General features: G+C 39.3%; 1 protein-coding gene and 1 pseudogene across 3 annotated transcripts in view; both read left to right on the top strand.

Moving 5' to 3' along the window:
- The first annotated feature begins 1,438 nt into the window (after nucleotides 1-1,438).
- Nucleotides 1,439-2,353, top strand: LOC102857343 (annotated as a pseudogene).
- A 705-nt stretch (nucleotides 2,354-3,058) lies between these two features.
- Nucleotides 3,059-14,475, top strand: part of SLC12A6 (solute carrier family 12 (potassium/chloride transporter), member 6) — a 121,052-nt gene continuing 109,635 nt past the window's right edge. For 2 of the 3 annotated variants that reach the window (XM_006883062.1, XM_006883061.1), the window contains exon 1: nucleotides 4,263-4,708. In XM_006883062.1, the coding sequence (XP_006883124.1) occupies nucleotides 4,438-4,708 (271 nt within the window). In that variant the 5' untranslated portion in view covers nucleotides 4,263-4,437. Of the gene's footprint in view, nucleotides 3,154-4,262; nucleotides 4,709-14,475 lie in introns of those variants that run through there. The other variant, XM_006883064.1, reaches the window with a different exon arrangement.

Genomic DNA, 14,475 nt, shown 5'->3' with positions numbered 1-14,475 from the left:
TCCTGCTTCCAGGATTGATTTAGTCGGGAAGCTCCAGCCAACACTGTCCACCATGGGTGCCCATTACCACGATTGGCACATCACTGTCACAGGCTTCAGCATCACAGCAACCACGAATTACCTCTGTACAGCAACACACAGACCAGTGCTATACCACACTGCTAGATGTCAATTATGGTCTCTTGGGAATATATTCCCAGTAGTGGAATTGCTGGGTCAAATGGTATCTCTATTTGCAACTTTTAAAGAAATCGCCATACTGCCTTGCACAGTGGTTGCACCATTTTACACTCCCACCAACAGTGAATAAGGGTTCCAATTTCTCCACAACTTTGCCAACATTTGTTACTTGCCGTTTTGTTAAATTTTGCTATTCTGTCTGGGGTGAGATGATATTTCATAGTTGTTTTAATTTGCATCTCTCTTATAGCTAGGGATTTTGAGCAATTCTTCATGTGCTTGTTAGCCATCTGAATGTCGTCTTTGGTTTAGTGTCTCTTCATATCCTTTGCCCATTTTTCTATTGGATTATTTACCTTTATCTTGTGGTGAACTCTACAGTCTTTGACTACATCAGCATTTAAGTATTTTTTTGGATGCATTATTAAAGATGCTGCTAGAAATTCTACTTAAGATAACCAAGAACCCAAATAAAGCTAAAAGTAATTGTTGGGCCCAAATTGTGTAATTTCTTGAGCAAAGGTATAGTAAATCACTTTCAAACAGAACATTGATGAGTTGATATATTGAATACTATAATTTATGCATTAAACAAACAATAGGAAAAATATTCCAGTGATAATATGCAATATCTCAAATGTCTTCTCCAAATTGAAAATTGTCAAATTATTCTAAATGACCAGGTTTTTAAAACATGAGCAAATAGAAAATGTACAACTACAAGGTTATGCTACTTGAGAACTCCACATAGAAAAAGAAATTTTGTTTAACTTGTGTACCATCAAATTGGATGGGCACAGCAGGAGATTGACCTTCCTTCTCCATCAGAGCATCTGGTGGATTTGAACCACACACCTTCAAGATTGCAATGCAGCTTCTTGCCACTAGGCCATCAGAACTCCCTTACATGAAAGTCTTAGGAGGATCATACCTTTGTATATAGAATTGGATTTGAAACTTCACTAACGCAGAGTCAGAAGCGACTCAAGACTCATGGTTGACCCTCCAGCGAGTTTTCCCAGGCTGTAAATCACACAGGAGACTGCTCATCTTTCTCCTGCAGAGAAACCAGTGTAGCCCTCACCATCTGGACACCAAAGCTCATGGAGTTGGTGGGATGACAAGAAATTGTTAATTTCAAAGAGTTAGAGCTCTTAAATTATCTGCCCTGCAGTACCCTCAGAGTGACCTACTACAAGATATGAAAGAGGGCAGGATTCCAAAGTGGCTGCTAGGCCACTGATTCCTGGTCCAGAAGATGTAGCATGGACTACTGCCTCCTGGCCTAAATGAAAGTGGTGATGTTGAGTTGAATTCTGAGGATGAAGCCACATTAGAAAACTCTGCACTTCACTCACAAAATGCTAAAGATCAAGTGGCCAGAAAAAACAGAAACCTCCAATCCTAACAAATGGACCAAAAACAGGTAAATGTAAATACCACCTGTCAAGAATGCCCTTCGGGAATTTCCTTACACATGTGGAATAAATTTCAAGGATTTCAGAAAAAACATTCGGAACAGAAAACATCAGGATTCAGGAGGAGAAAAGGAAGATGTTCCAGGAAAGGTAAATTGAATGAAGCAGCAACTCATAGTGAATAGTTCCCAAATGAAACACAGTAGGAGGAGCTTACTCAGTATGTCAATGATCAACTTGAACCCTTGTGAAAAAGAAGAAAGTTAACGAGTCTTGAAAATAGACCAGGCTAAATGAGTGGATGAGAGGACTGTTGAGAAGGCTGAGGAGCTCAGCAACCAGCTCTCTACTCTAGAGCTTGGTGTGAAAATTGCCAAAGCTGTATTTATTGCCTACCACAACTCTGTTGGTTGCTTTCTTTGTTTTGTTTGGGGTTGTTGTTTGTTTTGTTGGTTTTTTTGTGCTTGTTTCTTTTTAAAAAATTTATTATTTCTTTTTGTGTGTGTACCGTCAAATCAGATCGGAGATAGTCCCTCCTTCTCCAGCAGAGCATCTGGCGGATTCAAATCACTACCCTAGGAGTGATTTCACTGCAGCTTCTTGCCACTATGCCAACCAGAGCTCCCCTGCCTAGCACAACTTTGTAAAAGCCAAAAAGGGTGCTGAAAATTCACAAGATGTTCGAAAAAAAGAAACTTGCATCGGGATTTGAAGCAAAGAGATGGGAAACCGAAAGCAACATGGGATATATGTAACTTGCCAGAGTTCAAGATCTTTCCAGACTTCCAAGCGTGCAATTTACTGAAAAGATTTTCTTGCTTACACTTAAATATGCCAAGAAACAGAGAAGTGGGAAAAGGAAGCATAAAATTTGAGAATTATTACATCCTTTCAGTCCATTTTTCCAAGGTGTTTATCCTATTGAAGCAGAACATTGTTATGGGTATAACAAATTAAACATACACACTGAAAGGAGTGGCAGGAATCATTTCTTATGTAGACCTGTAATATAAAGTCAGTTTTACTTTTTATCCCTTTTGTGGAGCACAGCCAGAAAGCTCCTCGTACTTTCTTGTCTGTTCTCGGTTTAACAACACCACTTCTGGAGTTTTGGTTTTTAAGGTGAATATTGTTTTATAGTGGACTGACGACAAATGCTTAGGGAATCTCACTTGATACTGTCTTTCACCGAAGACTTTGATGATCTTAGTATTACAAAACTCATTATTGACTTTATTAGAAGGCAGTAGATTTGGTATTTCACTCACATGGTAAAAGCAATTTTGTGTTCTTTCAGATAAAATATTTCAATTAAAAAAAATCCCAAACGAACCCCACACCCCACACATGACAGACTACAGTTCCCGCCGAGCCCTGGGCCCCTCGTATTCGGCTCCACCCCGCCCTCGCCGCCCACCGTGCGTGTTGCGGCCTCCGTTGTACGCATGCGCGCAGCTCTCTGTCAATTCGCGGGCTGCAGAGGCTGGGCGGGGTTCCCGGGTGCGCGCGGGACAGTTCCGCCCTCTGGCCGCTCCCCCAAGCTTCTCTTCGGACGGTTAACCTCGAATGAGGAACGAGTGGGGAGGGGCTGCGGCGGCGCGGGTAGTGCCCGCCGGGCCAGGGGCTGGGGGCGGTGAGGTCACGTAACGGCCTGTCCGGTCCGGCGTCTAATCGGGGATGGGGCGCCCTCCTAGGCGGCCGGAGCCTTGCTGCGCTCATCGCGGCTCCGAAACAGTTACCGGCTAGTAAACAACAGCTGCGCGCGCACCCGCATCAGCTGGCGCTGGTATCCGGCACCTGCGACCTCCTCCTCCCTTCGCCCCGCCGTCGCCTCCTCAGCTCTGGGCAGCCTATGTGGCCGTTTCCTTTTCTGCTAGGACTAAAGGAAGGACGGCGAGGGGCTGACCTGGACCAGGGCCTCGGAGGGGAAGAAAGCGTCTCCTGGTAAAAGACCTGGCTGGCTCTTCCCGTGAAACAGACCGTGGGTTTGATGGACTAACAGCGACCTGCCACGACCCGGAGCTGCAGTTCGAGGTGTCTAGATCCGTTAGCATTTTTCTCCCAGATCTCAGGGACTCTGCTGCCAGGAGAAGGGTTAAGCCACCCCCGCAGACCTCTCAGCGGCAGGAAGCGGCTCTGCCCCTGCACCCTCCTCTGCTCACCATACTCTTCATTCTCCATCCAGTCGTGTGGGGATATTCTCCCGTTATGCATGCGCACTCTTCCCATCAGACACAAGTGGATTATCGACCTCAGAGACATCGGGTGGCTCTGCACACACCTCCTCCCAGTCAGACCTGTGAGGTATTCACCTGATACCCAACAGGTGGCTGGGTCCCCACCTTTTTGCAATCTCACCTGTGCTTTATTCGCCTGTTAAAAGTGGGCCTGCAAGCACTTTCCTCTGCTAGACGCGTGGGCCACGCACTGGATCAAGGACTAACTACCTCGCTGGAACCTGGGCCTTGGAGGCAGGGAGGCTACACCTGCTGATCATGTCACTGAGCCCTGGGCTCTAGACCAGGGCTAATAGCTAGGTTGCTCTGCATTCGAAGGAACGACGTTATCGAGAATTGGCATCATTTCAGTTTTGGGCTTTTTACCCCCCTCAAAGCATTTTTTTCAACCCTAGTTTTTGGTGGTGTACTTTCTAGGGTTTTACTTAGTAAAAATATTGTTATCTTGAGTTTGTCTTGTGTGAATCAAGGGAATTGAAGTTTTTTAAAAAAAATAAGTTTAAGTTAGCTTCTATTTCTACAGTCAAAAGTAACTAGCAAAGTAAAAAGAATTGGAGGGGGTGGTGGTTTTCTTTACTTTGTCCTTGAAAGGAAAAAAAAAAATGCATCCTCCAGAAACCACCACCAAGATGGCTTCAGTTCGGTTCATGGTGACACCAACAAAGATTGATGACATTCCAGGTTTGTCAGATACCAGCCCGGACCTCAGTTCTCGGTCTAGTTCCCGAGTAAGATTTAGCTCCCGGGAGAGTGTGCCTGAAACAAGCCGCAGTGAACCCATGAGTGAGATGTCAGGCGCCACCACCTCACTGGCAACTGTTGCCCTGGATCCAGCCAGTGACAGAACTTCCAACCCCCAGGATGTTACCGAGGGTAAGTAGAAATAGAGATGACAGGATACTTTCATAACTGGCCCAGTTATCTGAGATAGTCATCTACTGGGAGATCACTTCCCCATTACACAAGATCCACCTGACTCCGAGGCACTTTTTGTTTAAATGCTTAGACACCCTTTGAAATAATGGTAGTACCATCGTGTGTGTCTGTAGTAGTTGTGGAAAGGTGTATGGTAAGAAGGAAAGGAAATAGTTTACTTCCTCCTCTAGAATGGAAATGGATATTTTGGTTAAGTATGTTTATTAAAGAATGTATTCACTTTCAGCACATGGCATACTAAATTGCACAATTCAGTGGATTGAAGATGTACTGCCTAAAATTTTGAAATAGTTGTTATTTTATCTCCATGACTTTGCGTTAAAGACTTCATGAAGAGATTGTGTCCACACACAGTCTTTATATTGCACAGAGACAGTGGCTGAATTAAGCTTACCCAGGGTGATCATGAGGATGGTGTGTGATAGGGTGAGGTTCAGATTTTTTGTTCAGTGAGTTGCTAGGAGTCAACATAATTTAAGACGATGGTTGATGGACTTGGGTGTAATATCATTCCAGATGGAGCTTTAAAGAGATTTTTGGGTTTGGTGGCCATTGTAATTTCTGTTCTTTGAATTTCAGGTGCGATAGAAAGCACTGGGTATTTGTAGAACTAAGTTGCACCGAAAGCTACCTCTGATTTAACATTGCTGGCTGGAGACGCCTAGTTCCTAAACCAATTTGTATCAGCTGGATTGGAGTTTTTCACTTGATTTCCTGGGAAAGGTGATGGAAGAGAAATAACAAACATTTTTCAAGTTTTGAGTAGAAGAGTTTGAAAACTGCTGTCCTGTTCCATATATTTAGTTCTATGCTATATTTTAACTAAAACAGATTTTTCTGATGATGGAATTTTCCCTCAAGAATCTGAAAGACTCTTAAAAATATACTCAAGTTTGAAGACTATAGCTTTAGCTATTGACTTGTGAAATTGACACTTAACGTTTTTCCGGTGTCAGGAAGTGCTGTTCCTCCTTACAAAGGGTCCAGGAAACCAGAATGATTCTAGTTCCTTAATTCTGTTTTTTAATATTTGAAAATAGGGTAGAATTGATAAAATTTAATTTTATAATTCACTCATCTTTTACTGGGATATTACAGATTGATTCCTGCTATTACAGCTTGGTTTTTAGAGTGGATTAATTTCAAGCTACTGGCAAACTTTACACTATCATTTTGCCAAAATTTGATTGGGGAATAAAAGAAAAATTTTCATTTCTTCATCCTCCAGATAAATTCTAGATTGTAGTTTTAGTTTTTATTCATCAAATTAACTTTTTTTAAAATGGTGTGACTGTCACTGGGTATTTTATAGTTGAATATTGTTATACCTATGATTTGTTTGTTATTAAATTGTATCTTTACTATTCTTTAAAAAGTGGGTTTATTTCAATAAAGTGCTAACTTGGCAGTACGGGAAATTTACCCATACTGCTTTCCTAAGTTACTTTATGCATTCTTTACAACAGTGGTTTAGTTTTACCTAGTAAGGTTAAAACCAGAGACATGACTTAACACATTGCTAGCAGTGTTTAAATTCTCTCAGCTCTCAAAATGAAAGGGACATTAGTTTCTTTTCCCAATGGAATCATATTGTTTTTACGCTTTCCTTATGACTGTTCCCCTGTAATATTTTCCCTGCTATTTGAATTGGTTAGAAATATAATTATTGCAGCTTTGGTTTCATAGTTTGTAGATAGTGAGGCTTAGATCTTCAAAGAGTGATGTCAAGAAAGTCAAGGGCATAATGCTAATCTGCATTTTTTGGGGGGCTACATTTGACTCAGTCTTTAAGTTCCTAGTGTATTTCAGAATTTGGATCCTCCCCCCTTTCACATAATTCTGTGGTTGTACCATAAATGAATGAGTCTCCTTTCCTCACAATTCCCATGACTTTCATAGTTTTCCCATGGAGAAACTTCCCACTTCATGTGTGTGTGGGTTTTTTTGGTTTTTTGTTTGGGTGGGGTTTTTTTAAATTTTTTATTGGTATTTGGGTGAAAAGTTCTAGAGAACAAATTGGTTTGCTTTTCAAAAATTCATACATTTTATTTCATGACAGTGATTTTAATCTCCACAATGTAATGGCATTTCCCCCATCCCTCCCTGTGTTTCCTATTTCTTTTTCTCCTTTCCTATTCATTCCTTCCTTTCTTTCTTTCTTTTGAGCTTGCTTTTTTTTAATACATATTTTTAATTACTTTTAATGAAAGTTTACAGTGACTTAGGGTTTCCAATCATTAATTGTTGTACTTTTCTCCCTGCCCCTCCCCTTCCTCCAATTCACTCTTCTCCTTGAAAAGTAAAAGAAAAACTCATTGTTATGCAGTGCCCCACCCCCCAAGTCCACTCTACTGTGCAGCATTCATTCTGGACTCCTGTCATGACAATAATACCCAATCATATATCCATTTTAAACAGTTCTATCCCTCATCTGTTCCAATGCAGTGCACATTATTCCTCCCCTCCTTCTCTGTCTTTCCTCAACCCCATTTTACAACAGTGACCCTATGCAATATTTGTTCTTTTGTGACTGAGGTATTTCACTCAGCAGAATGTCCTCCAGGGTCATCCATTTTGCATAATATTTCATGAGTTCCTTGTTTTTCAATGCTGCATAGTATTCTGTTGTGTGAATATACCTTAGCTGCTCTATCCATTCGTTTGTTGATGGGCACTTGGGTTGTTTCCAGCTCTTTGCTATTGCGAACAAAGCCACAATAAAACATTAATGTATGTTTTGTAATATGCCTTTACTCACATTACATTGCACAAACAGGAGCAAGGAGTATTATGTAAAATTTCAAATACTTAATTTTCACCTGTGGTTGGTTTTCTGTTTTTGCTATTTACCTGAATATTTTAACTTTTTTCTATGAAAGTATATTTTTCTTTCACTTTGCCAAGGCTTCATGAGAATATAGAACTAAAATATGTTGACACTGTACTTGTTTATGCATGAAAAATGTCTTTAAGTATACACAAACAATTTTTGAGAGTGGATATCTTTTGGAAATATGTTAAGAAGATGGAGAGTGGGGATTTTTCTTTACCTAAATGATTAAGAAGAACATGTCCAACTTTTTTTACAATTAGAGTCTATAATTTTTATAATAAGATTTTTTCCTAAGGATCATAGCATGCTAGAGCTGAAAGGAATTGCAGATGACCTAGTATCTAGAATATGAACAACCCCTTTTTAATAGAGGAAGACACTAAGGCTTTTCCAGATAGTGGTTTGTAGATTACACAGTAATAAGCCTGATAACTTCTATCCAGTGCTCTTTCCATTATATTGTAGCCTTTGCTATAATCTGCATTTTTTTCCTTTAGCAAATTGTAAACTGACTCATGGCCATCATGGCAATTCTGATTCAAAATAACTCAATAGGACAGAGTAGAACTGCCCTATATGGTTTCTAAGGCTTGAAAGCTTATCGCATCTTCCTCTGATGGGTTTCCAACCTTTCATTTAGAATCTGAGCATTTAACCACCGTACCACCAGGACTCCTCAAATAGTGATTGCTTGTCTCATATAAATGATTGTTAATACATAAAGCAAGCACCATGATTTTATGTGTCTTTTAAGGCATTAATGCATTTCAGCTGTCTCCAATTCAACAAATACTCCCTGAGTGTGTTGTTGTTGTTATGTGCTGTCGAGTTGCTTGCAACTCATAGCGACCCTATGTACAACAGCCCTAAACTCTGCTCTGTCTTCTGCCAATCGCACTGTCTCTGACACACCCATCCCGATTACCCCAGTCACTGAATCAATCCACCTCCTAGAGGGCCTTACCCTCCTGCACTGTCCCCCCACCCTCCCAAACATGATGTCCCTCTCCAAGGACTGGTCCCTCCTTACAACATGCCCAAAGTATGTTAGACAGAGCCTCAGAATCCTTGCCTCCAAGGAGCCACCCAGTTTAACCCTTTCCAGGACGAATCTGTTTTCTTAGCAGTCCGTGGTACACTCAATACTCTTCTCCAGCCCACAGCTCAAAGGCATCAATTCTCCTTCTATCCTCCTTAGTCATTGTCCAACTCTCTGATGCATAATAAGTGATAGCAAAGACCATAGCCTGTATCAGACGCACCTTATAGAAGCTATAGATTCTGCCTTTGGAAGCTCACGGTAGAGTGGTGAGAATGGGAAGTACACCATCTATTCCTGTGCTAAAATTTAATTGAATGCTTATTATGGGTCATGCCCTGGATTGGATGTTAAGGATATAGAAGTGGTTGAGGGTGATAGAACCTAGTATCTGCTTTCTGGATATTCATGATAATATAAAGAAAGTAAACGCTTTTTCTTACAAATTACTGTGCCATATGTTAAGTACAATACTAGAAATAAGCAAAAACAAAGAAATATCATCATATATATGAGGTTGTATCTGTATATCTATATATAGCTATATCTATATATCTGTGGTCAAGTGTGACTCTTGATGCAATAAAGTGGCAATGAAAGATGTTGTTAGGTGCCATTGAGTCGGAACCCAATCATAGCTGACCCTCCATTGGGTTTACAGAGGCTATAAATGAGACAGGAGATTACCCATCTTTCTCCCTCAGAGTTGTTGATGGATTCAGATTATGTCTGTGCCTTCTCATCGTCAGTGCAACCCCTTATCACTAGGTAACAGTTTAGAGGTGGTATGTTCTGATGTACAACCAAGAAAGGGCATTTCTGAAATTAAAAGTCACTTGAGTGAAAATCTAAGTGTACTAATTTTGAGTGTTATATGATAGAGGTACAGTTGAGCACGACTCATAGTGACCTTATGAACAAAAGGCCTGAAACCTTTCTATAACTACTGAGATTTATCAAAGTTCCCAGAGACATGTTGTTTAGGAAGTGGATGCCACTTCTGCATCCAAACTTGTCTTAAACTGGGAGCTCCACCAAACACTGTTCACCATGGGTAGCCATTTTGGCATTTGACACCCCACTGGCACAAGGTTCAGCATCACAGCAACCCCAGGTTACCTCAGTACAGCATATTGACAGAAGAGTGCTGTACCACTTAGAAGAATATTCCTCCAAAATATATTTTAAACACCAAGGCCCTTCCCGAGGTCTTGACTCTAAACAACAGGTTTAAATTTAAAAAATTAAAAATCAATATAGTATGTTATTGTTATGTGCTATTGAATATCGTGACCCTTTGTACAGCAGCTTTGAACACTTTCTTGTCCTGAACCAGTCTCACTAATTCCAACCCATTAACCTCTATCACCTCAGTTACTGTATTAATCCATCTCATCTGGGGTCTTGCTCTCCTGTGCTATACCCTTCCACCCTTCTGAGCATGATGTCCTTCTCCAAGGACAGATCTCTCCTGGACATGTGCACAAAGTATGTGAGGCAGAGGTTCAAAATCCTAGCCTCCAAGGAGAGACTTGGTTTCACCATCTCCAAGACAGACCAATTTGTTTTCTTGGCAGTCCATGTTATATTCAAGACTTTTCTAGCACCACAACTTGAAAGCATCTACTCTTCTGTCATCCTTAGTCATTGTTCAGCTCTCTGAAGCATAACAAGTAGTTGAGAAGATCGTGGCCTGGGCTAGGTGGACCTTTGTATCTAGACTGACATCGTTGCTCTTCAGCACTCTGGAGAGGTCCATGATAGCAGATTTTCACAATACAATTTATCTTTCTATTTCCTGACTACTAGTGTTAAAAGTGTTGATTGTGGATCCAAGCAAGCTGTAATTGCTAACAAACTCAATCAATTCTCCATCAATTTTGGTACTACCAATTGGCCAGTGGTGAGAATCTTTGTCTTCTTGATGTTGAGCTTCAATCCATATTGAAAACTACATTCCTTGACCTTTAGCAGCAAGCACTTCAGGTCTTCTTCAATTTCAGCAAGCAAGATTGTTAATGAGTCCTTCTCCAATCTTGATGCCACACTCCTCATAAAGCCCTGCTTCTCATATGATCCCTTCTGCATATAGATTGAAAAGGCATGGAGATGCATCCCTGACACACTCCTTTCCTGATTTTGAACCATGCAGTGTTTCCTTGTTCTGTTTTGAGGACTGCTTTCTGGTCCAAGTATTGGTTTCACATAAGCACAATCAAGTGCTCTGGGATTCTCATTTTCCTAAGGGTTAGCCACAATTTGTTGTGATCTACACAGTCAAATGCCTATGCATAATCAGTGAAACACAGATAGATACTCCTCTGGTACTCTCTGCTTTCTGCCAAGATCCATTGGACATTGGCAATAATGTCCCTAGGGCCATGGCCACTTCTAAGACCTAGCATTTATGTGTCTGATTACTATCAGTATTGATATGGTATTACTCATAGCTTCTTTCACCTATGATTGTCTCTTATCTCTTTCTTCTTCCTACTACAGAGCAACATACTTTTTCTTCTCAGTATCATCTTTCTTCATCCCAGATTCTCAAATTTTTTTTTTATGTTGCCTTTAACAGAATGGAAGGAAGCACACGAAGGAGAACTATATGCACTACCAGGATCCTCTGTTAGGTTAGAGAATAAGGAGTTGCCCTGCCAAACAAAAGGTATGAATCCACAGCAGCGGTGCAGGAGAAAAATGGGCAATCTCCTTCCATTGAATTTACAGCCTCTAAAAAGAAGCTGGAGTTGATTGGTCCATCTTGACAGCAATGTGTTTGGCTTTTTATTTTGGTGTTTTAAAGAGCTGGAATGTGGAGAAAATAATCTTAGAATAAAAGAAATCTTTTTAGTGCAAAAACTTAAAGCAACTTGTAATAACCTATCAGAATGACGTCTATCCTGTATAGTATTGGGACTTTTTCTCCTTTTGCTATCTCTGCCTAATCATTGCAATACTAGCAGAACCTTTGTGCAAATTCTTAAAAAGATATCCTTTCCATTATAATTGTGCCATTGATATATGCTGTCCAGTTGGAACTGACCCATAGCTGCCCTTCCCAGCAGGTTTTTCAGAGGCAGTAAATTACATAGGAGGAGATTGCCTATACTTCTACTGCAGAGAAGCTGGTGGATTCAAACTACATATCTTTGGGATAGCAGCACAGCTTCTTACCCCCAGGTCACCAAAGCTCCTTACTGAGCCACTTTGAATTCTGATTTCATGATTTACTTGGAGAAAAACAGGCTGTTTCAGCTCTTTCCCATGTCTCTTTAGCCTAATACCCTTGTGTACATTCTGGATGGCTGTACTTGTTGGGCCTGTTAGCTCAGAATAATGTAAATATGTGTTTAAGTTCACGATGTTATGTGTTCCTTAGCAGAAGACACCAAAGTCTGGAGTGGTATAGTGTGGAAATTGAAAGTATTTTATTTTGTGAATCCCCAAAACAAGTTTTAATAGTTTGATGAGTAAATGGAAAAACTGATACATGATATTCCTTATTAAAATTCTTTAATTACTGTCTTGGTATATTTTATAGAAGTTGAGCAGTAATTTTTCAGGGCATAAACATTGCAGGACATACAACATATGAGCATAAGTAAACATAGTACATTCTTACATTCAGAAGTTCAATAGTTATTTGATAGGACATAGTATTGCCGTATTTGCTCATTCACAGATGTAGATCTCTTATATTCTCATCTTTCTAATATTCAGGTGCATTTTTAAAAAAATAATAATATGACATTGTTTTGTTCAACGTTTACACAATAAGTTGGGTTCCTGTTTGGCAATTTCTGTGCACTTTGTTCCGTGACATTGGTTACCGCTTTCACAATGAGTCAACATTCTCTTCCATTGTATTGTTTCTTCCATTACTGATAATGGCATTTCATTGCCTCCTCCTTTATTTTTTCATCTTTACTTTGGAGGAATTGTTGCCCTTTTGGATTCATATGGTGGTTTTGTTTTTAATATAGAACATACTCATGAGTAATAGCCTTGTTTTATGTGCTGCTCTGTTATTTAGCTATAAAAAAACCCCTTTCAGTAGTTTTAGTTGAACATTTAAAGAGCCTTTTAACAAAAAAAATCTGAGTCTTCTGGGCTTCCACTACGTGCTCCCACCTTTTTTTTTACATTGGCTTGCTTACAAAATTGTATATATTGTGTTTCATTTACATACATTGTGTTTCACACATTCCTTAATTCACATTTCATTCTTTCATTCCTGTATATTGTGTTTTATAAAATTAATCACCGATGATCTATGCCCACTATTACCCTGTCTTCTGGTCCCCAGATTAGGATCTTGCCTAATTCCTTCACTCCCTTCCGCAGCCCACAAAACTCTGCCATTCCCGTGTTTTTCCTTCCCTATCTTCTTTCCTTTTTGAACATTTATACACATCTTAGTTATCCTTCTATTGCAGTATTTGTCCTTATGAGACTAAGTTACTCAGCATAAAGCTTTCTAAAGTTATGCCTTTTTTTTATATTTCATTTTGTGTGTGTGTGTGTGTACTGTCAAATCAGATCTTACTGGTACAGGAGGAGATTGTTCCTCCTTCTCCAGCAGAGCATCTGGTGGATTTGAACTGTGCACCTCTGAGCTTGCAGTTGCAGCTTCTTGCCACTAGGCCACCAGAGTTCACCATAAAGTTATGCTTCTTTTTTTTTTATTTTTTTTTAATTTTATATTTTTTTTTAAAGTTATGCTTCTTAAGAATTTTAGTTATATTCCTTTTTTTTTTTCATTCTACCAGGGTGCATCTTTTGAAGAATTTTTATAATCAGTTATTAAATTATTGTTGGAACTTAGACTTAACAAGATTTCATAATCAAGGCACTAATGTAAATCACTGAAGCTGATATAAAACTGAGTGATATAAAACTTGAAAATCTGAAGTTATATTTGGATGTCTAACAACTGGGAGGAGAAAGCAAGAACTTTTAAGCTTTTAAATTTTTTCAAAATTAACATTTTTTGTAGTAGTTGAGAATGTAGAAATGAAACAGGCTCGTGTTACAAGACTACTGGTATGTTTAGATCTTAAGCATAAATTCAGGTTTTTGCTTTTCTTTTTAAAATTTCCAGTGAGTTCAGTACTGGGCTGTAGTCCCAAGTTTCCTCATTAATTAGAGGCAGTTTCTGATTTGCATTTTTATTATTTCTAAGCCTTATTACATTTCTAATGACTTTGAGAAATCCACGCATATTATTCAGTTAATAGCATTACTCTGATTTTAGTCATAACCATTTGGTAGATAACTGATTTTTTGATATAGTGATATTTTAATATTTTACCAGACAAGTCTGCTTTTAATTTGTGATAAGGATATTCATTTTTCATATTGTCAGCTTAAATACTAAGAAGTGAAGGGAGGAAGATCTCTTATGTAGATGCACGTTTTCTTTTGGGCAATTATGAGAAATTGAATCCAGCTGAAATCTCTGTTCTGCTGTGGGAGTGTTTGAATTTGCTATGTTTAAACATTTTGTGCAGTGAAAAAGAGTACTTATTTTTAAAATGGGCTAAAATTTACATTCCAAGATATTTGCAAGAAAAAATGTATATACTTCATTGAGAGAGTTCCCCCACCCCCTGCGTATGCTATGTTCCAGATAAAATTTAATAATTGATAAAATTCAAACTCACTATGGTCAGTTGGTTCTTACTTAGAGTGATCCCTATCCAATTTCTGAGTTACGTAAATAGCAAGGGGAGGAAACTGCCCTTCTTTTTTTAAAAAAAAGGTGTTTTGGTTTTTTTTTTTTTATTTCAATGAACATCTACAGAGATTTTGGAATTCCATTCATTCATT

The sequence above is a fragment of the Elephantulus edwardii genome, unplaced genomic scaffold, assembly GCF_000299155.1.
Source record: "Elephantulus edwardii isolate Elephantulus edwardi_28Jun2011 unplaced genomic scaffold, EleEdw1.0 scaffold00026, whole genome shotgun sequence".
NCBI classification, from domain to species: Eukaryota; Metazoa; Chordata; class Mammalia; order Macroscelidea; family Macroscelididae; genus Elephantulus; species Elephantulus edwardii.
The sequence above is the reverse complement of the archived record's forward strand: the minus strand, read 5'-3'. Positions and strand labels throughout refer to the sequence as shown.